Raw genomic sequence first — 22,097 nt, forward strand, 5'->3', positions numbered from 1 at the left:
AAGCCGAAGCTCTTGCTGCAGAGGTTGCATTTGTGAGGCTTGTCGCCGTTATGCGAGAGCATGTGGCGGCGCAGTTGCGTTTCGTCGCTGTAGCCTTTGCGGCAGCTGGTGCAGCGGAATGGTTTCTCTTGATGCAGCTTCTGGTGGGTTCTCATATTCTGCAGGAAAGCAAAATCCTTCCCGCAGTCGGGACATTTATGAGGCTTCTGGCCCGAGTGGATGACAATATGTTGCTGTAAGTAGCTGCTGAATCGAAAGCCTTTGCCGCACACGTTGCAGTGATACGGCTTGTCCTTGGAATGGATGCGCATGTGCAGCTCCAGAACCGAGCGATGGCGAAACATCTTCCCGCATTCGGGGCACTTGTACGGTTTGACACTCGAGTCCTCGCGTTTGTGTTTCACCTGCTGATTTTCACTGATTTCCCCTTCAAAGTCCTTTAAAGGGGAAATGGACACCTTGTCCCAATCTTGAGCAACATTCTGATGGGATTTAAAGATGTGTAACCGTAAACTTATCTCACCAGGGTAAGTACACGGGCAGTGCGGACAGGCCTGGCCTTTGTCGAAAACCTTTTTAATTTCTGGGGGCGCCTGCAACCGTTTCTCCTGTGCCTCATACTCCACCTCGTGAAAACGCATGTGGGCTCTCAGGTCGGCCGGCGAGCCGCACATGTGGGGACAAAGGGGACAGTTAAAAGTGCGTTTCGGTTCGTCTCTCGGTCGTGCCGTCCTTTCCGGCACGGACGTCTGCTTGCTGGGCAGCTCAGGAGAAGGAAAATGATTGGCTTGGTCCAGTCTATGTTGGCGACAGTGCGCCCTCATATTTTGCGCAAATGCAAATTTCCTACCACAATCGGGACAGCGAAAGGGTTTCTCGCCAGTGTGCAGATATTGATGCTGTTGGAGGAGAGTGCTGTACTTGAAGGTCTTTCCACATACGGTACACAAGTATGTGCGGAGTTGGTCGGTGTGCTTGCGCCGATGATCTTCCATGACGGAATTGTATCTGAAAGCCATGCCGCACTCGGGACATTCGTAAGCTTTAAGAATGGGATGACATGATCGCTGGTGGACGCGCAGTCTCCTGTAGTCAAGGAAGCTTCGACCGCAATCCTCGCATCTCCAGCTGCCCTGTTCCGAGTGGGTCATCATGTGCATGGCGACGGAACATCTTAAATTGAACTCTTTGCGGCACAGTGAGCAGTGGTAAGGCAAGTCATCGGTATCGTTGCAATGGTGGAGCCTCAATTTTTGCGCTGTCGGGAAAAACTTGTCGCACGCCGCACACTGGAAAGCATCTTCCTCCTCGTATGTCGGTTCTTCTTCCGGCTCCTTATGCACATGTTTGTGTTTCATGAGGCTGCGACGGTCTTTAAAGGAAAGGCCGCATTGTTTACAGGTAAGGGGAACCAGTTCATCCTTGTGTAAATGACTGTGACGGTGCAGGTAGAACATCTCACGGCGTGGGAAGGATAGTCCACAATCCTTGCACACCATGCGACTCTTTTTTGGCTTACACGTTGATTCGCTGCCTTGCTTTTTCTCACTCTCTTCAACCACATACTCGATCGAGTCCACATCTTTAATCGGCTCCTCGGATCTCGGTTCTTTCGCCGAGCTTGGACGATCAAGCTTCTCGTTAATTTGCTCTGCATCAGGAAGAGCTTGTGTTTCTCCGAGTACTTTTTCAGCAGTCTCTGAAACTAAAAATTGAAATAAGAGACATTGCTTTGTAAAACTTACTATTGATAAAATATAGACCGATAGAAAACGATTGCATTAACACCTTAATTATGTAAATGCTCGCTTGATTGTGCAGTAAAACGTAGACTGGACAAGGGGCGAATTTACTGGTAAATGGGACGGCTAAAGCTACTAGTAATAGTGTAACTAGTGTCGGTTAGCGTACACTTACTGTTTTCTTCCGTGTGGGAGTGATCTTCTTCGCCGTCGTCTTGGTCTTCAGGGCTGTCAAAGGGCCGCTGTTCATCTCTTGGTGACTCGGCCATTTTTGGATCGGATGAATTAAATGTTTGGTCACCTCTCTCCCCCAATTCAATAACCTTAGAATGGCTGGGCAACGAAGCGTTGTCGTAACCACTGCGCTCGCCACCGTGACGCTCTCGGGGTTGATCCGATGTATTTCCGTCTGTTTGGTCGGGGGTGCCTTCTTCCAGTTCCACCGCGTCTGTCTTGCTTTGGACTTCCCCCGCCAGGGATTTATGCCGCGGTGGCGTCTCCGGTGGGGATATGGCGGCCATATTTCCCCCATGCACCCCTGGCATCGACTCCAGCACCAGCAGTCGGGTTGGCAAATTCAGCGAATGAACACGGAAATGACGTTTACGACCCGAAGTTTCAAATTAAAATAAAATTTGAGGACCGCATCCAGGATTATAATGGCGTTATTTGAAAAAAAATCTCCATGAAACATCTCCGGACCCAAACAGATTGAGAAACCAATTTAGTCATCAATCAACCTCAATGAGTCTTAAATTTAATTGCACTTGAATACATTCCACATCTTTAAAATGCAAGTTTTGCAAAACTAAAAAGTTGATAGCAATATGCAGTTTTAGACAATCTAAGAGCTTTAAATTAAAATGAAGTTTTCACATATTTTCAGTTCTACTGTGCTGTGGTGCAGTTGTTGCATGTGATGTAATTGCTGTGTCTCCAGAACTCCAAACAGCCTCTGTTAGGAGGATTCTGTTTTTCCTGGAAATTAAGTGCCAGCGCTTCCTGCGACATGACGAGCATTATTATGCCCTGACTAAAACAGTCAGCAATTTCCAGAGACCCTTGTCCACACGATTTTCAAACTGAATCATTGCACCTCCGATGACCCTGTTGTACTCCAAGCAACAGATGAGGACTGGGCTCCGGGTTGCTGCTCAGTAAAAGGCCACTGTGCAAAAGAGGAAGGAGGCAGCCACCGATGCCCGGGCCCTATCCGAGGCCTAGTTTGTCTTCCGTTTTCATCTTCACAGTCAGGAACCCCGACATCTCTCTCTCTCATGCTCTGGATTGTCATCATCCTTGTCTTGGACCCCTCCTCCTCCAAAACCTGAAGACATAAACATCAAATGTGTTTTGGTGACTAATCAACTTTAAGTCATGGTTAATTGTTTAGACTTTAGAGGTACCTGACTTTGGCACAGGTAGTGGAGGATAAGTTCCCGAGGTGTCAAATGCAGGTCTAGAAAGTAGAAACCCTACCATAGTTTGGATTTAGCCAAAGGTGCTAAGGTTAAAACCAAACTATGGCAGGATTTCTACTTTGGACTTGAATTTTTAACACTTCTGGTACGTTCCCACACAGTGATAGTGTGAACAGTTTCTGTTGCCTGGTTTATATAAAGTTGTTTTTTTTGCGATGTGACGTGATCTAATCTATGTAAACAGATTTTTACTGCACAGATTCTGACAGCTTGATTCTTTTTAGAGGCATGCTGGCATTTTATCTGCGGATTTTAAATGCGTCATTCTCAACTTATCACAATAAGTACACGACCATTGCAGGTAGAGGTCTCCTTTGTCCCAAACCTTTTCAATCAATTGTGTGGTTGACCACTTTTCTCATGTGACTTGTCCTCCACCTCACGAAAGTGCATGTGCACTCACCGGTGGGCTGGTGAGCTGCTTATCTGTGGACAAAAGTGACAAAAAAGGGTTTTGGTTCATCACTCTGGTGTGCCTTCTCTTTTTTTTCTTCTAAGTGCAGCCTAAACTTGTGACAGATCCCTTACCACAATCAGGACAGCGGAAGAGCTTATCACTGGTGCGCAAATTCTGATGCTCTTGCAAGAGACTCCTGTACGTGAAGCTTTTACCGCATACAGGACACAGAAAAGAACGTAGTCGTTCGGCGTGTTCGTGCCGGTGGGCTTCCATGGCGGAGCTGTGTGTGAAAGTCATACCGCACTCCGGACAGTCGTAGGTTTTACGGACAAGGTGACAATGCTTGTGATGGCGCAGTGTCCTGTAGTCGGGAAAGCTTTGACTGCACTTCTTGCACGTCCAGCTGATCTCCTCAGAGTGGCTCAGCATGTGCTTGGCGATGGCACACTTTACTACAAAGTCTTTGCGGCACAGTGTACAATGGTAAGGCTTGTCATCTGTATCATCGCATTTGTGACGTCTCAGTTCTGGAGCCGTCGTAAAAAATTTGTCGCATGCCGCACACTGAAAACGAGCTTCCGATTTATACTTGGACTCCTCTTCATGAACATGTCTGTGTTTCATGAGGCTTCGGCGGTCCTTAAAGGAAAGGCCGCAGTCCAAACATTTGAGGGGAACGAGTTCATCCTTGTGGGTATGATAGTGGCGGTGAAGGTAAAACATCTCGCGACGAGGGAAGGACGTTCCGCACTCGTTGCAGACCATACGAAATTTTTCAGGCTTAGTTGTTAAACCATTATTTTGCTTTTTGTTCGACACATCGTGATCATTAATCACATACTCTATCGAGTACGTCTCTTCCACTGAATCCTCAGGTAGTTCTTTTGCAGAGCTTGGTCGATCAACGTTGTCATCAGAGAGAACTTGCTTTTCTTCCAGAACTTTCTCAGTAGTCTCTAAAACTGAAAATCAAAACAAGTGAAATTTGTTACTTGTTAATTAAATAAAAATACATTTACAAACAAGGCAAAGTTGTCTCTCCCAACATCCACGTCTTATTACCAAAACCTTATTAACCAGTATAAGAGGAAAAAAGTGAGCCAAAATGTCTTCATCAAACTAATTTTACTTCAATCATAATGAAGTACGTCATTATTAAAACTAACGCAACCATGCAACTTGTGTCTTCGTTCTTCCAAGTTTTTTGTTGACTATTTAGCATAGCGTAGCATAGCATGAACACTTGGGCAGAAATTAACATTAGCATCGCTATGCAACACTGATATTGTAATTATTATGCTAAAATTACAGTAGTATTTAATCGACACTTTACTTGCTTTAAAGGTAAATTATGTGTTCATTAATGGTTAACGATATTTTTATCAGATGCCTGAAAATTCTTAACAGCCAGGGTTGCAACGCCAAATATGTGATAAATTAAGAAACAAAAAATTGTAGAACCTTTCTGGTTGAACGGAATGAAATCAAATTGTACAATGGTTTATTAATCTATAAAATATGAGCAGAAAAATACTACCCCATCCACTGGACATGGGGCAAAGTTTTGATAAGCTGGACAAAAATAATAATAATATTGTATTAAAACACGTACCATTTTCTTCGGAGTCGTCCTCTAATTCGGAATCGGAAAAGTCAAAGGTCCGACGCCGTTCGTCTCCCGGTGACTCGGCCATTTTTGGCTCCGATATATTATAAGATCCGTCGTCGCCACGGAAGCTTTCCCGGGGCGATTTAATGCGTTTTCCAGTGTCACCACGACTGTTTTACAACCTGGAAAAGGGGTCGATTTACTTAATCTGGCAGGAAGTAATGCCGTTTCGGAGACAGCGGTACGGATAGGATGGCCATATTACTCTGGATTCAAGCAGCAAATCGCCGAACACGACCCGGAAATGACGTTTATGCGCGCTGATATTTCAAATTAAAGCTCGGCGGAGCATAGACAAGCGAGCTAAAAAAAAATTGTAGTAACATCTTTGAAAACAAAATTAATTTACAATAAGAAAAGTCACAAGATATTGAAATTATTGAAGACTTGTTTCCTTTAAAATATATAGAGAATTTTCTTATTTTACTTTTTATAAATTGTTAGAATTCCAGATGTGATCAACCAGTCTTACTTTTATTTGTGTTAATACATTATATATCTACAAAATATAGCTTGTGCAAAACTATAAATATGAAAGCAATATGTGGTTTTAGACAACAATCCACACACAAATTGCACTGCATGCAGGAATATATTTTGCCCTACATATTTACGTATGTTCTTATACCATCCTAAGAATTTGACTCAAGCCTATGGTGATGCAAACGCTTTTCTTGATGGTGCATACAAGCAAAAAACGGGTGTTATTTTTTTTTTGTTGTTGTCTCAGAACGCATTGAACCCAACACATTTTTAATGTGTTGTCAAAGCTGGAAAAGTATTCACCATGGAACTGTTAAAACACAGGCATACATTAGCTGGTACTTACAACAGCAGTTGAAATACAACATACAATACCCACAAAATATTGGCCTATTGGGCTGTAGGGTGAAATTTCAGTGTGGACTTAAATGCACAATAACTTTTACACGAGAACATAATCACACTTGTAAACTTTCACAATGGCTTGGCCAAATGCATTGTGCCTTTCTGTGACTCTTCCGGTCTCTCTGCAGCTCTGTTGCAGAATGGGACCGACACTCGAAAACTCAGTGGCCACTTCCCTGTAAGACTAGAAACAGCAAGGTGTGTATACTAGAATGAAAGACTGAACAATGGAACATGTCCATTCAAAAGCTTGGAAAAGGTCAAATTAAGTTAACCTGTAAAGGTCATAGTGTATAGTAGGTTCATCCTGAAATTTCCCCTGAAAGCTAAATATCCCAACTCTCTGGGAGTAGTATTGTTGGCTACTAGGGCTGAACAATAAATCGTATTCAAATCGACACATAGCGCTGTCTGTAGTAGAATGCAATTTTCAAATCGCGAAGGCTGCAATTAAGATAGAAAAAGCCACATATATGCATTTCTGTTATAATTTGATTGATGACTTGTTCAGCAGGATTTTTTATCCAATATTGAAATGACATATTTCAAAACGGTTCGGCCCTACTTACCATACTAGCCTACTCCCCAAAAGTTCGACAATGTTGTTTATTCGGCACAAGCTCTAAAAATGTGTCTAAAGGGATCAAGTTGTTCCTCAACTCAATTTGTCAGGACGTTTGATAGCATACGAATATGGAGTTACATTTAAGGCCACCCTATAAGCTCACGTCTAATAGTTCTTTCTAAGGACAACGTTTAAGTGCAATGGGTATTTTCTGAAGCAGAACTCCAAATACTACAGCAATAGGAGGGATAAAAGAAGATTCACCGTCACATCCTTATTGATCAAGTTACGGTCTGCAAAGTGTGTGCTTTTAACCATCAGACGGTCGCTTCTGTCCTCAGCGTCGTCTCCTGCGCCTGTGATCGAAAGCTCTTCCTCGCCGCGGTTTCTGCGCGCAGCCGTTCACGCCTGTCGGTGGATGCGAGGGAAAAGCGGGTTGGAGGTCGGGCGACGACGGCGAAGGAACCACGGATCCGGCCGAAGGGCTGTCCGAATGCAGAGTGAGCTGGAGCTGATGTAGTTTGTGTTGCTGTTGGACTATGTGCTGCGGGACTTCAATATGTTGCTGCAAATGTTGTTCGGCGTGTTGTTGCTGCTGCTGCTGCTGCGATGGCTGCGTGTATTGCGTTTGCTGCACGCATTGTTGTTGCTGCTGCGCCTCCAGCACGCCCAAAAGCCTCTGCAGGAGGACGTTGTTTTGCTGGAGACTGAGCGCCAACGCCTCTTGCGACGCCACGAGCGTTCGCATGTCCTGTCGGAAACAGTCGGCGAATTCCCGCAGGCTCTTGTCCACGCCGTTTCCGAGCTGAATCGCCGCTTCTCCCAGCCCTCGTAGCTCATCTTCGAGCCAGGAGCCGCGCGGTGGGGCTTCCAGAGGACCCTGCTGTGCTCCTAGCGACGGCTGAGGACTGTTGGGCTCTGGGCTGCCGTTGAGGAAAGGGGCGCTGTACAGCGGCGAGGGAGGCAGCCATCGTTCTGAGGTCGGAGGGGCTCCAATGCCCAGGCCTAACCCGAGACCCAGTTTGTCTTCCATGCTGTTGTCTTCATCGTCACAGTCGGGAACCCCAACGTCTCTCTCGTGCTCTGGATTGTCATCATCCTTGTCCAAAGCATCTTTCTCAGAGCCCTCTCCTCCGAATCCTGAACGTAAAATATCTTTTGTAAGCAAGGCCTACTGTATAGTTACAACTTTTCACGTGAAACATGATTTGCATCTACTTTACCTGTGTCTGACTCAGGAAAGCACGTGAAAGTGGGCTTTGGCCTCGAGCTCTGCTTTTGCTTGCCGTGTTGAAGCCTTGGACTGGACTGGGAAGACTGTCCGAGCATCACCGCTCTGCTGGAAGGCAGAGTCCAGCTTCGGTGGCGGGCGTCCGCGAGCCGACCGCCGTTGCGTCTCTTCAAGTCATCCCAACGCTTTTTGACTTCCCGAAGCGTGCGTGGAACTCTGGACACGGCGTTGACCCGCTCGAGGATTCCGGCCCAAATGCGTTCCCTCTCGCGCCGTCGGAGCCTCCCCGCCGGGCCGAACAGCTCTCCTTCACACCGCGTCACCTCAGACACCAATACCTCCAGCTCGGCGCCACTGAAGCGACTTTTTCTTTTGCCTGCGCCATTGGCAGCCAGTGCGGCTGACATAGCTCTGTCTGGAAGGAGCGCAACCAACAACATAAACAAAAAAGGAAAATAGTCAAGTAGGGATGCTTCGATTCGTCACTTATAGTGACGTGAATGACAAGTGAGGAGGAAAAAAAGTCGGAAAAATACTTTCGGGGGAGCAAATATACAACTGTGAACCAAGTGTGGCGTTTAATTTAAATTAAACATGACCTCCACAAAGAACAAGTTGAGCAGTCAGTGGTGGCTTACTTTGTTCAATGGACAAGAGGTCGTCTGAGGACATCCCCGGCGCCATGAGTTTGGGGTGCACCACTACCACGTTGAAGGGCAACCCCCCGCGCGGTCCACTGCTCTGGTCACAGCTGCCCTCCGAGTCGTCATCATCCCTGGGGAAGCCGTTGTCAGAAGCCCCCCCTGCGGAGAGTCCCTCGGGAGACTCCACTTTGATGTGCATGGGAGGAGATTGCTCATACAGCAGCCCCCCGTCCTCGCAGTATTCCGTCATGGGTCAGGGGCCGGTTTTAGCGTAGAACTGACTGGGCGGTCAATTCTGGTGCTGACGAGTGTGGCCCCATTAACACCGGATTGCTGCAGATACTGTCTAAGACATTGTAAATCACTGCACTATAGTGCTGGAAGGTCAGAACCAGCAAGGTCTTCTCTGCCAGGCTAAGTACTCTGAGAATATCTGGGCAACATTTACGACCTAAATTCTAATATTTGTTCCATCTATTTCCATCAGTCCATTCTAATTTTACAGTGTTTCTCTTTCTCTTTTTTTTTGTCCAATCAGATTCAAACACTATTTGTTGCCATGTCAATTTAATCTGCCCAGGATCTTCAGGATAATTAGTACTGGTTCATGTGATTTATCTATATTTACAACATGACTGCATGGTCAAGCAATTAGAATACAAATGTTGTCGTCTTTAGATTGGTTGGTCAAAACAAGTCAAGTTCGACTTAGCAAAACCACATCTGTAGTGATCAGCACACATGAACAAAAATAATCATCACCATCCATAGTGAGTATAATGTCTATTCATTCTCTTCCACTTATCTTAAATGATGTATTTTCTTTAAATGCTGTATGCTTTTGTTATTAGATGCGTATGAATTTCGATCTGCTTTAGATGATGCACTTGGTACACTTATATGCTGTTATACTGCATTTTTGATAAGTATTGATGGTTTCTATAGTATCGATATGATAGTGGTGGAAGGTCCAGGTACTAAATGCACAGCTGGCAACTTTTGCGCCAACAAAACAGAGCTGTGTTTATTCCAGCCACTGCTATAATGCAGCGATCATCTTGGAAAGTGTTGTTAATTCACCATTCCTGGTAGCTTTAAGGATAGCCGCAGCGATATAAATGTCATTATTTCAAAGTTACACTATTTGAAATTAGGTTGCATCAACGCTGCACATTAACCAACGTGTTTGGATGAAAAAGCTGTATGCCTGATCAATCCAATGCAGACTTGGACCACCAAATTAAAACATATCCAGGTCCCAGACGTTAGTTTGTAAACCCCCGTGCTAATAAAAATGGATTTAAATGGGCTGGTGTTGTGTTCATCTGACCGCCCAGCTGTTTTGACAGCGCTGCATCATCCTACCCTGAGGATCCCCTCCGACGCTAAAAGACAACAAACAGACATGACACGCTAAACATGCGCACCACTAACAAATACAAAAAAACGCTTAAAAAGGGCCATGTTGTTGCTTTCTGACGTATTTCCACGCAACGGTTGCACACTGGGCAGACATTGACAGAAGCAGTAAGGGGCTAGCCTGTAGCTAACATGCTAGCACACGTTCTGCCAAAGGTGCAGGTTGGATATGTCACAAATAGCAAAGTGGATATTATTCTTATTATAACATCTTAGAATTTGTGTTATTCCTACCTCATGATAACGACGCGTGGAGGAGAGAAGGGGGAGGCAAAACCCAATTGGCGCAGCTATTATCGACGGCTGGTACACAAACCGGAGACAGTCGCTTTTTGATGACGTCATTATGGAGTGCGCCGTTCTATTTGATGCAGTACCTATAGGAATATAATAATATACTAATAATTGCTATATATAAATGGGGGATATTGTCATTTTTTTAAGGAAGCATCCTAATAAAGACACAAATTAATCTGAATTATAAGGTTCACAACACAGGGGAGAAATAAACATATTTAACTTGTAATTTATTTGAATTCACTTGAACCCCTGGCAGTCCCCCCCCCCCTTGTACATTATTATTATATTCATATAAATGAATGCAAATTAATGCACAATATTATTATATATAAATATTCATATATATTTATATATATATATATGTATACGAAAGTAACCAAAGTGAATAAAAAATCTAATTTCTAAATAGATTTTAATAGAGTGAATAGAGGTCCAAAACTATCTGGCATATGTGTTCTTAAATACTTGTACTTACATGTGTCCATTTAGATATTGGCAATGGAAAATATCCAAGACCATGCTGGTGTGCTTCCCAGGTGGGGTAATGTTTAATCATTTGGGACAGGTCATGGGAAAGTCCTTGAGCAGGTCCGAGATAAAGAAATGACAGAGTTGACAGTCGAGAAGTATATAAACCCGCCAATCCCGTTGAGCCACTGTGTCGGTCCAATCCAGAACACGGTCATGAAGTACTTCATTATCCTCGCCTTGTGCGCTGCAGCTTGTGAGTATTCGCTCCACTTCTGTGGAAATTGATCTATTTTATTCTTGAGGAAACAATGTTGTGCTTGCATTGCAGTTGCTGCTCCCATCGATGATGAGGACGACAAGATTGTCGGAGGATACGAGTGCAGAAAGAACTCTGTACCCTACCAGGTGTCTCTGAATGCCGGCTACCACTTCTGCGGAGGTTCCCTGATCTCCAGCACCTGGGTGGTGTCTGCTGCTCACTGCTACAAGTCGTAAGTGAACTTATGATGACATCATTGCATGACTTGAAACTCCACATGACCCGTCGGCTGCGTTTCCCTGCAGTCGTGTCCAGGTGCGTCTCGGCGAGCACAACATTGCCGTCAACGAGGGCACGGAGCAGTTCATTAGCTCTGTCAGGGTCATCAAACATCCCAGATACAGCAGCCGCAACTTGGACAACGATATCATGCTCATCAAGCTGAGCAAACCCGCCACCCTGAACAGCTACGTGCGCACCGTGTCCCTGCCCTCCAGCTGTGCTGGCTCAGGCACCCGTTGTCTCATCTCCGGATGGGGCAACATGAGCGGCTCTGGAAGTCAGTCAAAACCCCCTCGTGGAACCACTTCTCCATGTGCCGACCCTCACGTGTGATCTTCCCTCCTCTTCAGACAACTACCCTGATCGTCTGAGGTGCCTGGATGCCCCCATCCTGAGCGACAGCAGCTGCAGAAACTCCTACCCTGGCCAGATCACCTCCAACATGTTCTGCGCTGGCTTCCTGGAGGGAGGCAAAGACTCCTGCCAGGTACGAGCAAAAACACAACACGTTCTTCAAGTGAACAAATCAATTGTGATCTGATTTGTATTTCGTACCTGTGCAGGGAGACTCTGGTGGCCCCGTGGTGTGCAACGGCCAGCTTCAGGGTGTCGTGTCCTGGGGTTACGGTTGTGCCGAGAGGAACAACCCCGGCGTCTACGCCAAAGTCTGCAACTACAACTCCTGGATTCGCAGCACCATGTCTTCCAACTAAAGAAAAGAATGTTGGCGTGAAGAAACCATCCATCCATGTGTTACTATATGTAAATGACATCATACATTGTTTGCAATAAAGAATCTAATATTACTTGAATTTTCTGTCTCTTTCCATGTGGCCACGTATTGGCCTTTTAAGCATGTTCAGATAGTCTGATGCAGGTATCAATTATGCACCAATGTAAATAAATTTCATAAAGCTTTTACAGCTGAGTGAGTCATTAATACAATAATTTGTTAGAGTACGACAGATTACCAGGTTTTATAAAACAAATAGAGATGAAATTATGAAATGAAGCATAAACGGTTGTGGTAATGCAACGCCTGGCATCCAAAAATAAATAAATACAAAAGGTATTCATAATCACCAAAATCTAAATGAATCAAACAAAACAGAATAAAATGTAAAGATACTTCTTGAAATGACCAGATTGTATGATTATAGTTGTTAAAACAGAAATGTAAACTCCGTCAAGCATTTAAAACTTAAGTTAATGAATAATAAAAAACTGGGTTTGACTCTAAGGCCACTTACAACTTTGTTTTCAGAAACATTTACGCAGTAGAAATACACTCTAATTACAAATTATGAAGTGAAAAGCTTTTCAAATCATAAACATTATCGTTGGACATGTGAAATTATTTTCCGATTACTGTTTCAAAAATGTAAAAGCGTTTTTCTTGTAAGCAAATCTTTGTCCAAATGTCCCAAAACAGCTTGGTTGGCATGGCACATCCAATTTAGTCTTGCATTTAATTATTATTTATCCAACGATTAAAGAATTGTTACCAGCAAACGTTCAAATCGGGTACCCAAAATGCCTCTTGTTGTACAGCCACATAAAATATATATATTTTTTTAATTGAACAAAGCATACATTTATCCGTACAGCGTAAGAAAATTCCATATTAAAAATGTCCAATTAAGTCACTGTGTTACTACAAATCACAAAATGGCTGTTTGAGTCGACGTGTTCATTTTTGCTCATACGTTCGGGACCAGTATATATTAAAATGCAAAGGTACCCTCACGCTATCAAAAATGTAGCTGCTGCTTTCCAGATGTGTGTTCACACGCAACTTGAGAAGAGTACATATGTTAAAAGAAAAAAAATGGGCGCACGTGTCAGATAGAGGCCAGGCATCAGGCTTTAAAAGGACCTGCACCTGATCTGAGCAGACACTGAGGCTCAGACGAGAATCACCATGAAGGCTTTCATTCTTCTGGCTCTGTTTGCAGTGGCTTGTAAGTATCCATCTGACATATGAATATTATCATTTCATGATCAGTCACTCTTACGTAATTGCTGGACCCTTCTGGAATTCAATCAGTTGCCGCTCCCATCGATGATGAGGACGACAAGATTGTCGGAGGATACGAGTGCAGGAAGAACTCTGTACCCTACCAGGTTTCTCTGAACGCCGGCTACCACTTCTGCGGAGGTTCCCTGATCTCCAGCACCTGGGTGGTGTCTGCTGCTCACTGCTACAAGTCGTAAGTGAACTTATGATGACATCATTGCATGACTTGAAACTCCACATGACCCGTCGGGTGCGTTTCCCTGCAGTCGTGTCCAGGTGCGTCTCGGCGAGCACAACATTGCCGTCAACGAGGGCACGGAGCAGTTCATCAGCTCTGTCAGGGTCATCAAACATCCCAGATACAGCAGCCGCAACTTGGACAACGACATCATGCTCATCAAGCTGAGCAAGCCCGCCACCCTGAACAGCTACGTGCGCACCGTGTCCCTGCCCTCCAGCTGTGCTGGCTCAGGCACCCGTTGTCTGATCTCCGGATGGGGCAACATGAGCGGCTCTGGAAGTCAGTCAAAACCCTCTCGTGGAACCACTTCATGTGCCGACCCTCACGTGTGATCTTCCCTCCTCTTCAGGCAACTACCCTGATCGTCTGAGGTGCCTGGATGCCCCCATCCTGAGCGACAGCAGCTGCAGAAACTCCTACCCTGGCCAGATCACCTCCAACATGTTCTGCGCTGGCTTCCTGGAGGGAGGCAAAGACTCCTGCCAGGTACGAGCAAAAACACAACACATTCTTCAAGAGAACAAATCAATTGTGATCGTGATTTGTATTTTGTACCTGTGCAGGGAGACTCCGGTGGCCCCGTGGTGTGCAACGGCCAGCTTCAGGGTGTCGTGTCCTGGGGTTACGGATGCGCCGAGAGGAACAAGCCCGGCGTCTACGCCAAAGTCTGCAACTACAACTCCTGGATTCGCAGCACCATGTCTTCCAACTAATGACGTTGCTTCTTGGAACATTTGTTTCATGAACCAGTTAAAGTACAGCAAACTGTTTCATGAAAATAAATGGTAAAGCTCACACTTGTGTGTCACAATTCTGTGTGTTCCAAACGTTCCCAAAAACTCTACCAAAAAAAGCCAAACGGTGACACAATCGAAAAACTGAACAAACATTTATTGATGAGCTTATGTACAATAATTTTTGTAAATATTACTCAGGGGTTAATCCAGTTAAAATGTAGTCAGACAGCTGTCAAGATAGATGGTCAGTAAGTGATCAACGTTTTACAGTGCAACAGAAAATCTCAAGGTCAATTTTTGACATCACATCGAAATAATAAGTATGCCCGAGTTGAGTTACATTTTCAACCAGATTTTTACGAATGAACGTATTCAGAAAATAAATCCAAAGATGCATGTTATAAAAGTATAACACATTTCAGCATAAAGTGACAAAAAAATACAGTATTCGGCACTTGAACATAAATTCAAAGGTGCATGTTATAAAAGTATAACAAAAAGACAATTCACAATAACTGAAAACGCGTCTGAAAATCAAATTTTAGGCAGTCACACTTCGCCTCGCGCATGCTGCATATAATGACTATGAAGGTCCGAGAGGGACTTATACTCATCGCCACACACGGCGCAGATGAAGTCTTGCAAAAACTCTTTCTTTGGGGATGAAGTTCTCCCTGTAGGTTTCTGCTTTTTAAGCACATTTTCATCTTTTCGGGGACTCTTCCGGGGTTTCTCACGCATACCCGTGTTTCTGGGACTTGAGGTCTTAGTCTGCTTTTGTTTAGATGAATTAGGGGAGTCCTTTGGATTTTGGGCATTTGGGACCGATGACATGAGGGTGTTGTTTTCTGATTCAAAACAAAACGTGGTTGGATTTAACGTGCTCGTCGACTGATCGTTCGAGGACTGATCCAAAGCGGGTCCTAGGCGTGTGACTTGTGTTGAGAAATGGCAACGTTGGTGACTGAATAACAAATCCAGTGTTTTAAAACGACTCGTGCATTGATCACAATTATAAGGCAGGGACACAGTCCGAGGTTTAGACTGGATCCAGCGGAAGCTCGGGTGCTCGCTCATATGTTCTTTGTATGAATGGACGAAGCGGAATCCTTTGCCGCATAACACACACCTAAAGCGACCTCGACGTTGTCGGTGGATTCTTTGATGGCGCCACAGTTTGGTCCAGTTTTGAAGAGTCTTCCCGCAAAAGGAGCAAGTGTAGCTCTGATGTGGAGCGTGAGTCAGCATGTGGGCCCGGAGTCTTCCGATGTGCCTGAAGAGGCGACCGCAATTGGGGCATAAATAATTCCTAGGGTCCGATCGGTTGTCCAGTTGGTTTAATTTGGACACAAAGTAGGAAAGAGGGCGAGTTGCTTTTCCCGTATTGCCGTTCAGGCGTAACGATCTTTTGTGGTTTTCAAATTGGCCCTCTGCGGGAAGGCAGCTGAATTTCTGTTCCGATGAAATCCTATGTGCAGACACGGTGTACTCCACTACCGACATTCTCTCTTCCTCCTTGACCGTGACACAGGAGCCATTTTTTTCTCTTAGGCACACGCCACAATGGGCGTTGAACTCCGAGCGCAGAGCGAAGAGTTTGTCACAATACAAACAGCGATATAGCTTCGTACCGATATGACCTCGCATGTGCTTGTTGAACTTCTGCAGGCTGTCTAAAATATTCTTGCAAATATGGCAGGTGTACGTCAGTGAAGGTTTAGCTAGCAGGTTGCTGGGCTGACCTCCCGGAGGTCTGCATGTGTGGTTCTTTGCATTGCTATAGTGACTGAAGGACTTTTTACAGGCTGTACAGTTGTAACGCTTCACCGGCCAATGGGTCAGCTCATGCACGCGTAGAAAATAAGACTGGCCGAAGGCTTTTCCGCAAATATCGCATTTGTAAGGCTTCTCTCTTGTGTGGACACGTTCGTGTCTTACGAGGGCAGACTGGAATTTGAACGACTTGCCGCAATATTGGCACAATTTACTTTCGTTCTTTTCCGAGGCCAAAGCATTCCCGACGGTTTCTTTGTCACCGGTAAATTTGGAAATGTCTTGTTCTGCCCCTGTAGTGTGCGTCGTTGTGTGGCTAAAATATTGGTCACCTGAGAAATTCTTGCCATGCGGGGTTTCTTTCGTTAAGGTATTCTTGATGTGCGTTTTAAGATGGAGGTTTAAGTTGGATTTCTTGCTGAAACCTTTTTTGCATTCGGGACATTCAAAAGGTCGCTCTCCAGTGTGAACGCGTTGATGTATGATGTACTGAGACATAAATTTATACGTGCGGTTGCAGATAGCGCACGTCAACATGGTTTTCGAACCTTTTTGGGTGTAGATGATGTTTTGATCAACCTCAGCGTCTGTATTCTTGTATTCTTCTTCTGTTTGGTGCTGAGTTTCACTTTTGCCCTCGTGACGTAACAAAACTGTGACTCTTGTTCTTCTCTTGCGACCTTTTCTCCGTCTTAAAGTGGTATGTCGGAGGTATTGACCTTCCGAACTGATGGGCAATTTGGCACAATTATTTGACTGCGATAAGGGATCGATATGATCCAAAGATGCTTCTATGTTTTCAACTTTGATAGTTGAGGGGATCTCAAGAACTTTCGGTGGGTCTTCAGAAGACGTTGCGATATTATTGTCAATTGGCTTTGTCGTCTGAGAAGAATCGTCGCAATCGCTCTGAGACTCCTTAAGACTTTTAACATCAACTAATTGAATTTGGGGGGTGCAAAAAGTTTCTTCAGCTTCTTGCTTGATCTGGGGCGTGACACCTTCAGCTGCTTTTGGTTGCTGTAGTTCTACAGACTGCTGGTGGTCACTGTCCCTTTGCTCAAGTGCTTCTCGTACTACAGAACCAGGGGAAATGTCATCTTTGTTTCTGCAAAGGTTCATCTCTAGATACTGACCATCGCTTTCCACAGCAAGACATTCTGCAGGCCTTAATAACAGTTGTCCTGAGTTTTTCTCTGGAAGACTTTGCAGGTCCTCTTCACCTGAACCCAGCATGTTGTCCATCTCTGCTATATCCCAAGAATCCGTGTCACCGCTTACCATGGACGCAGAAACATCAGTTTTGAAAACTTTAGCAGGGGTTTGGTGATCGGTTTGCAAGTTTTCAATGGCTTGACGTTTTGTGCTACTTTTAAGAGTCGGAGAAACCTCCATTTCTTTTGGGACAACCGATGCTGAAATACGTCCTTTGTGACTTCTCAGTTTTTGTGTCCGACTGGCAAGATCATCAACCAAATTTTCGGCCATTTTCTGTTTTTTTGGTCTTCCTCTTTTTTTTGGCACCAAAGGGACGCCATCCTCTGGTTTGTGATCTGGGACTGCACAAGTTGCAGAGGTCTCATTGTGAGGTAATACATTTAAGAGACCTTTGACACGCTTGGTCACAATCTCAGCATTGGAGCTTTCAGAGAAAGTTGGCACTTGTGTCGCAGCGCCAATCTCTTCGTGTTGATCCGCCACAAGTTCAGCAGTAGTAGGAAACATTTTATCCTTCGAGTGTTTTATTTTTCTCGGACGTCCTCTTTTGCTTTGTCGCACCACTTGTAATCCATGATCGCCTGTTTTCAAGTGACACACATTTGCAGGTGCCATTTCAGCCTTTGCATCTATCCCTAATTGTGAGGCACCAATAGGTTGGCTGTTGCTCTCAACAGGTCCTTCAGATTTCAGAGTCTCTTGGAATTTCAGAGTCTCTGACGAGGGTGATGCAGATAAAGGTCTACATGGATTTGTCATGTTCTCCCCCCATTCAAAATTGTGGCTCTCCTCAATACATTCTGTATTTCCAGCCACCTGTAGAAGACAAAAACAGTTACATCAGCAGCATGTGTATTTCATCGGGTCTTGGCTATGAATGAAAGCATGTAAATGCAGACACGTGTTGAGTTACAAATGTAAATAATCTGAAAAAGCACAAAGTCTGAATGTGTAGCTGAACAGGTAAAAATGCAATCTACTTAATAGACTGACATTTTTTTGGGTATGTACATTTTGTGATGAGTAAATAATATTTAAAAAAATGAGACAAGTGGTACAGAAGATGGATGGATGGAGTTGCATGACTACATCTAGAGATAATAATTATTTCAGTTTTTGAAAGCGGATCCTGAACGAAGGTTTGCGCTTTGCAGGTACCCTCCTTTTAATGAGAATGTTAATGTTTAAAATTTTATAAATATACAAATTATTTTTACTTCAATTCAAACGTTTACCAAAATTGCAAACTGGATCAGTAATAATTGATGGAAACAGCCTAATTAAAATGAAAAGAAAACATAAGTGTATCGTATTTTCCGGACTATAAGTCGCTCCAGAGTACAAGTCGCACCAGCCATAAAATGCTAATTAAAGGAGAAGATATGTATACCTTATTTTCCCGACTATAAGTCAGGGTTTTTTTCATAGTTTGGCCGGGGGTATGACTTATACTCTGGAGCGATTTATGTGTGAAATATTTCCTCCCAATCGGGTTGCAGGGGTCCCGAAGTCTTAGCCCCACCGCCTTCATGCGGCGCTCGATTTTGGCTTCAGGGGTACTCTCTCTGAGCATGTTTAGTACTGGCTTTTGTTATTTTGTTGTGGAAAATTTAGGGTACAGGTGGGGGTGCAAGCCCCGCCCCCCGATGCTGGGGTAGTAAAACTCTCTTTCTGGTCCTGAGGAACCGCCGCTAACCATTCTCGGTGTTTAAACAACTCTGGAGGTAGACAATGCGGTGCTTCCTCTTCTATGTAGCTTAATAATATGATCTGGTGTCAAGTTGTGCTCACTTACATGATTCTCAATGAACTCATGGAAACTGTTGTCCTTGACTTCTGCTGGTGATTTTTGAGACATCATTTTCCTTTCTCTGACAGAGACTTGATTGCGTTGCATGAATCGATAGCACCAAGAAGGTCCTCCTACAAAGTCATTTATATTCATCTCCTTGGCAAATACCTGGGCGTGGATAGAGAGGCGATTGCGTTGCATGAAGCGTTAACACCAGAAGGTCCTCCTACAAAGTCATTTATATTTGTCTTCTTGGCAAATACCTTGGCGTGGAGATGCAACTCCACTGTTGACAAGCGTCTCCCGGCAGCACATTGTTCAACCACCCATGTGCGAAGTCGTTCCTCTAACTGTGGCCACCTAGCTTTCAGTCCACGATTGGCTTTTTTTGTTTCCTTCATTTCACTAAGCGCAACCTCCGCTTTTCGCCAGTCCCTTACGAGTTTCTCGTTAACTCCAAACATTCTTTCTGCTGCTCGATTACCTTTTTCAGCTGCATATCTTGCTACATGCAGCTTGTAACTTGCAGGATATGATTTCCTTTTCTGTGCCATTTTTTGTTACGCCCTTCTCAGTTGTTACCGCCAATGTTGAAATTATCAACACAGGACTTGGCACCTTTTTGCGGTGTGATGTAAAAATAATGTGAAATGATATGATAATGTCTTAATGATTTCACACGTAAATCACTGCGGAGTATAAGTCGCACCCGTGGGCAAATTATGAAAAAAAAAACAGCGATTTATTGTCTGGAAAATACCGAAATCATCATGAACAGTAATTTGGAATTTAAGGGCTATTAGTAGTTTGGGGGTACCCAGAGCTGACTTTCATGTACTCTTAACTGTGTGGGATCAATTCCCATTCATTGAGCTAATCTCGGTTGCCCTGGAATAGATTGGCAACCAGTCCAGGATGTAGCAAGTGGAAAAGATGACCTTAATCCTGAATAGGGTAGGTGGAATACAAAATAGAATGATGGATGAATAGAAACGTGGACAGTTGTGTATTTGTCTTTCAAACTACTATAGCAGCTACCTCTTTGCAGTCTGTCGGTGGTGGAAAGGAACGACGAGGATGTGATGTCACAGCGGTTAACTCTGAGACTGTATACTGGTCACTCCTCCTTCTGCTGAAGGAAATTTTACTCCCCATGTCACGAGTCTGTAGAATGAACAGAAGGTGTTCTTTTAATCATGTGTTTGGGCTTTAATAATGGTATCCGCCCTGGTAAAAATAATAATCTCTCCTCCTGGCCTCAGAGGAATTATTAATGAACAACACAAAAAGCCACAAATGCACCTACAATGTAATATTGTGTTGATAAACAGAGTACATTTTTATTAAGTAAAAATTTCAGTGGAGTCTTGTCATCTTCATATACTGTACTAAATTTTCAAAGTTCAGCAAATGTGAGAAATGTTAACTGAACTAATTAAATGATAACAAATGTAGGAGAGTGGCAACAGTCACATCCCTAAGGCTTTCGTTTTTGCTATCCATCTCAAAACCTGAATTAAACAGCAAAGGCATTTGCATATGGTGGGCCAGGTCGCTAGCTCATTGCCAACAACAATCACGGACGATGAAGACAAATTGTCATGGCTTTATTAGACTTAATTAGTTGCTCCTACTGTTAGGTGAGGGTATTAATTTGGAAAAATAGTCTTGCCTGAGTGGGTGAGTCAACACTGGTCCTTTGGTGGCCATGCAGTGGCAGCTTGCTAGCGATGGTTAGCACGAAGCAAAAAGCAGCGTTGTGGATACCGGTAACTGTTTTACAAATCTACAACTACATTCACTAGTCTACTGGACTACTTAAACCAGCCCCGACTTGTGCATCTTATAGCATATTTGAGTTGCCGTGACTTGACTCGGTTTGGTGGCACAAAGCTACATAAGAGATTATCAATCACATTTTGCGTACGAAGTGTGCACTTCAAGTACTGTTGGAATTTTGGAAATCAGCTCAAGTGGAAGTCGAAGCGTGATGGAAGAGTTATTACAATGCACTCGACATGCACGAAAAATGCTACTTTCAACTTATTCAAAGATAACCGCAGATTTCTTCGAGTATAATAGAAGGATTGGATTTTGGCTGACCTGCAAAGACCACTTGACGACATTTAAATGGCAATCAAACGCAGCAATCTGTAATTAAGCTTCTGGTATATCCCAAACTTCGACCTGGAGATAAAACGGCTAGGCTGAGTTGGCTGTTTAAACGCGTACATTGTTATGGCGGTGTCTCAAACTGGGAGTTTGTGAAATCCTGCAGGTCTGTTTCTCTATTACGTGTTTAACATAAACGCAGCGTCATCTCCTCATCCGAACTTGTTTAGCGTTGTTACTAAACGACGCCATCTCCTGGACAAATGACGCACAACCACGAGATGATTTAGTAAACAATGCACTAATCTCACTCGTTAGATAATTTGGTGTACGAGTAGAACGACCGTCTTCCTCGTCAGAAAGAGTGTCTTTATACATCAACCTCATTCCTCCGCACGACACGATCTCTTTGTGTGTCTTGACATACGGAGGAATTGACAATAAAGGAGACTTTGACTTTGAAGATGGCGAAAGTAACAAAAATCTATTACGCGTTATCTGTAAAAGCCAAACATTCAAAATCTGTAAATGTTCTTCAAAACTCTTCAAGTCAGGTACTGTGGATGAGTTGGAAACAAAACTAATAAACAGTGCAGTAACTACATTAAAAAAACACATTAGAATTTCAAAATACACTTTAATAATACATAAAGTTCCCTTAAAATGAACCAAAGGAATATGGTCGCGGAAGTGAAATTTAAAGCCCAACACATTTAGATCACACTAAACGGTATTTAGAAAACGAGCAAGAGATTTATAATACACCTCACATCACATATTTAATTTAATAATGTTGATCCGCCACAAGTTCAGCAGAAATAGTAGTAAACATTTTGTCCTTCAGCTTTGAGCGTTT

At 43.9% G+C, this 22,097-nt stretch overlaps 4 protein-coding genes across 6 annotated transcripts; 1 reads left to right on the forward strand and 3 right to left on the reverse strand.

Moving 5' to 3' along the window:
* Positions 1-1,951: 1,951 nt before the first annotated feature.
* On the forward strand, positions 1,952-14,404 carry LOC125975215 (uncharacterized). The gene is made up of 11 exons (XM_068651834.1): positions 1,952-2,357; positions 10,905-11,063; positions 11,139-11,301; positions 11,375-11,628; positions 11,702-11,838; positions 11,915-12,062; positions 13,247-13,312; positions 13,399-13,561; positions 13,635-13,888; positions 13,959-14,095; positions 14,173-14,404. Exons 1-11 carry the CDS (start codon positions 2,072-2,074, stop codon positions 14,320-14,322), a joined length of 1,917 nt encoding a protein of 638 aa, XP_068507935.1. The 5' UTR covers positions 1,952-2,071; the 3' UTR covers positions 14,323-14,404.
* On the reverse strand, positions 2,478-4,533 carry zgc:66448 (uncharacterized protein LOC327401 homolog). Its single transcript, XM_049731339.2, has 3 exons — positions 3,752-4,533; positions 3,627-3,649; positions 2,478-3,069 (listed from the first exon to the last, which is right to left on the reverse strand). The coding sequence occupies exons 1-3, from the start codon at positions 4,386-4,388 to the stop codon at positions 2,830-2,832; spliced, it is 900 nt and encodes a 299-aa protein (XP_049587296.1). The 5' UTR covers positions 4,389-4,533; the 3' UTR covers positions 2,478-2,829.
* Positions 5,746-10,411, reverse strand: si:ch211-261d7.3 (myb-related transcription factor, partner of profilin). The gene is made up of 4 exons (XM_049731281.1): positions 10,274-10,411; positions 8,615-10,005; positions 7,969-8,391; positions 5,746-7,885 (listed from the first exon to the last, which is right to left on the reverse strand). The coding sequence occupies exons 2-4, from the start codon at positions 8,868-8,870 to the stop codon at positions 7,083-7,085; spliced, it is 1,482 nt and encodes a 493-aa protein (XP_049587238.1). The 5' UTR covers positions 8,871-10,005; positions 10,274-10,411; the 3' UTR covers positions 5,746-7,082.
* A 77-nt stretch (positions 14,405-14,481) lies between the features above and the next one.
* Positions 14,482-21,558, reverse strand: LOC125975515 (zinc finger protein 184). Of its 3 annotated transcripts, XM_049731174.2 has the most exons (5): positions 20,802-21,184; positions 20,168-20,293; positions 19,393-20,074; positions 19,133-19,297; positions 14,482-18,153 (listed from the first exon to the last, which is right to left on the reverse strand). In XM_049731174.2, exons 3-5 carry the CDS (start codon positions 19,681-19,683, stop codon positions 14,896-14,898), a joined length of 3,714 nt encoding a protein of 1,237 aa, XP_049587131.1. In that variant the 5' UTR covers positions 19,684-20,074; positions 20,168-20,293; positions 20,802-21,184; the 3' UTR covers positions 14,482-14,895. The 3 variants fall into 3 exon arrangements, with proteins under 3 accessions (XP_049587131.1, XP_049587133.1, XP_049587132.1); XM_049731176.2 differs by lacking the exons at positions 19,133-19,297; positions 19,393-20,074; positions 20,802-21,184 and adding an exon at positions 21,233-21,558; XM_049731175.2 differs by lacking the exons at positions 19,133-19,297; positions 19,393-20,074.
* Between the last annotated feature and the right edge of the window lie 539 nt (positions 21,559-22,097).

This window comes from Syngnathus scovelli, chromosome 9, assembly GCF_024217435.2.
Source record: "Syngnathus scovelli strain Florida chromosome 9, RoL_Ssco_1.2, whole genome shotgun sequence".
Lineage (NCBI taxonomy): Eukaryota > Metazoa > Chordata > Actinopteri > Syngnathiformes > Syngnathidae > Syngnathus > Syngnathus scovelli.

Coding starts and splice junctions, on each gene's coding strand:
- LOC125975515 (XM_049731174.2), bottom strand. CDS start 19,683: ATGGCACAGAAAAGGAAATCATATCCTGCAAGTTACAAGCTGCATGTA. Junction 19,298..19,392: donor AGTTGCATCTCCACGCCAAG/GTATTTGCCAAG, acceptor ATCCACGCCCAG/GTATTTGCCAAGGAGATGAA. Junction 18,154..19,132: donor ATGAGTTCATTGAGAATCAT/GTAAGTGAGCAC, acceptor TGTCTTCTACAG/GTGGCTGGAAATACAGAATG.
- LOC125975215 (XM_068651834.1), top strand. CDS start 2,072: ATGGCTGGGCAACGAAGCGTTGTCGTAACCACTGCGCTCGCCACCGTG. Junction 11,064..11,138: donor CGCCTTGTGCGCTGCAGCTT/GTGAGTATTCGC, acceptor CTTGCATTGCAG/TTGCTGCTCCCATCGATGAT. Junction 11,629..11,701: donor CAACATGAGCGGCTCTGGAA/GTCAGTCAAAAC, acceptor CCTCCTCTTCAG/ACAACTACCCTGATCGTCTG.
- zgc:66448 (XM_049731339.2), bottom strand. CDS start 4,388: ATGGTCTGCAACGAGTGCGGAACGTCCTTCCCTCGTCGCGAGATGTTT. Junction 3,650..3,751: donor CTTCCGCTGTCCTGATTGTG/GTAAGGGATCTG, acceptor TTTTGTCCACAG/ATAAGCAGCTCACCAGCCCA. Junction 3,070..3,626: donor AGCAGCTCACCAGCCCACCG/GTGAGTGCACAT, acceptor TTATGTCTTCAG/GTTTTGGAGGAGGAGGGGTC.
- si:ch211-261d7.3 (XM_049731281.1), bottom strand. CDS start 8,870: ATGACGGAATACTGCGAGGACGGGGGGCTGCTGTATGAGCAATCTCCT. Junction 8,392..8,614: donor CCTCTTGTCCATTGAACAAA/GTAAGCCACCAC, acceptor CGCTCCTTCCAG/ACAGAGCTATGTCAGCCGCA. Junction 7,886..7,968: donor CTTTCCTGAGTCAGACACAG/GTAAAGTAGATG, acceptor TTTTACGTTCAG/GATTCGGAGGAGAGGGCTCT.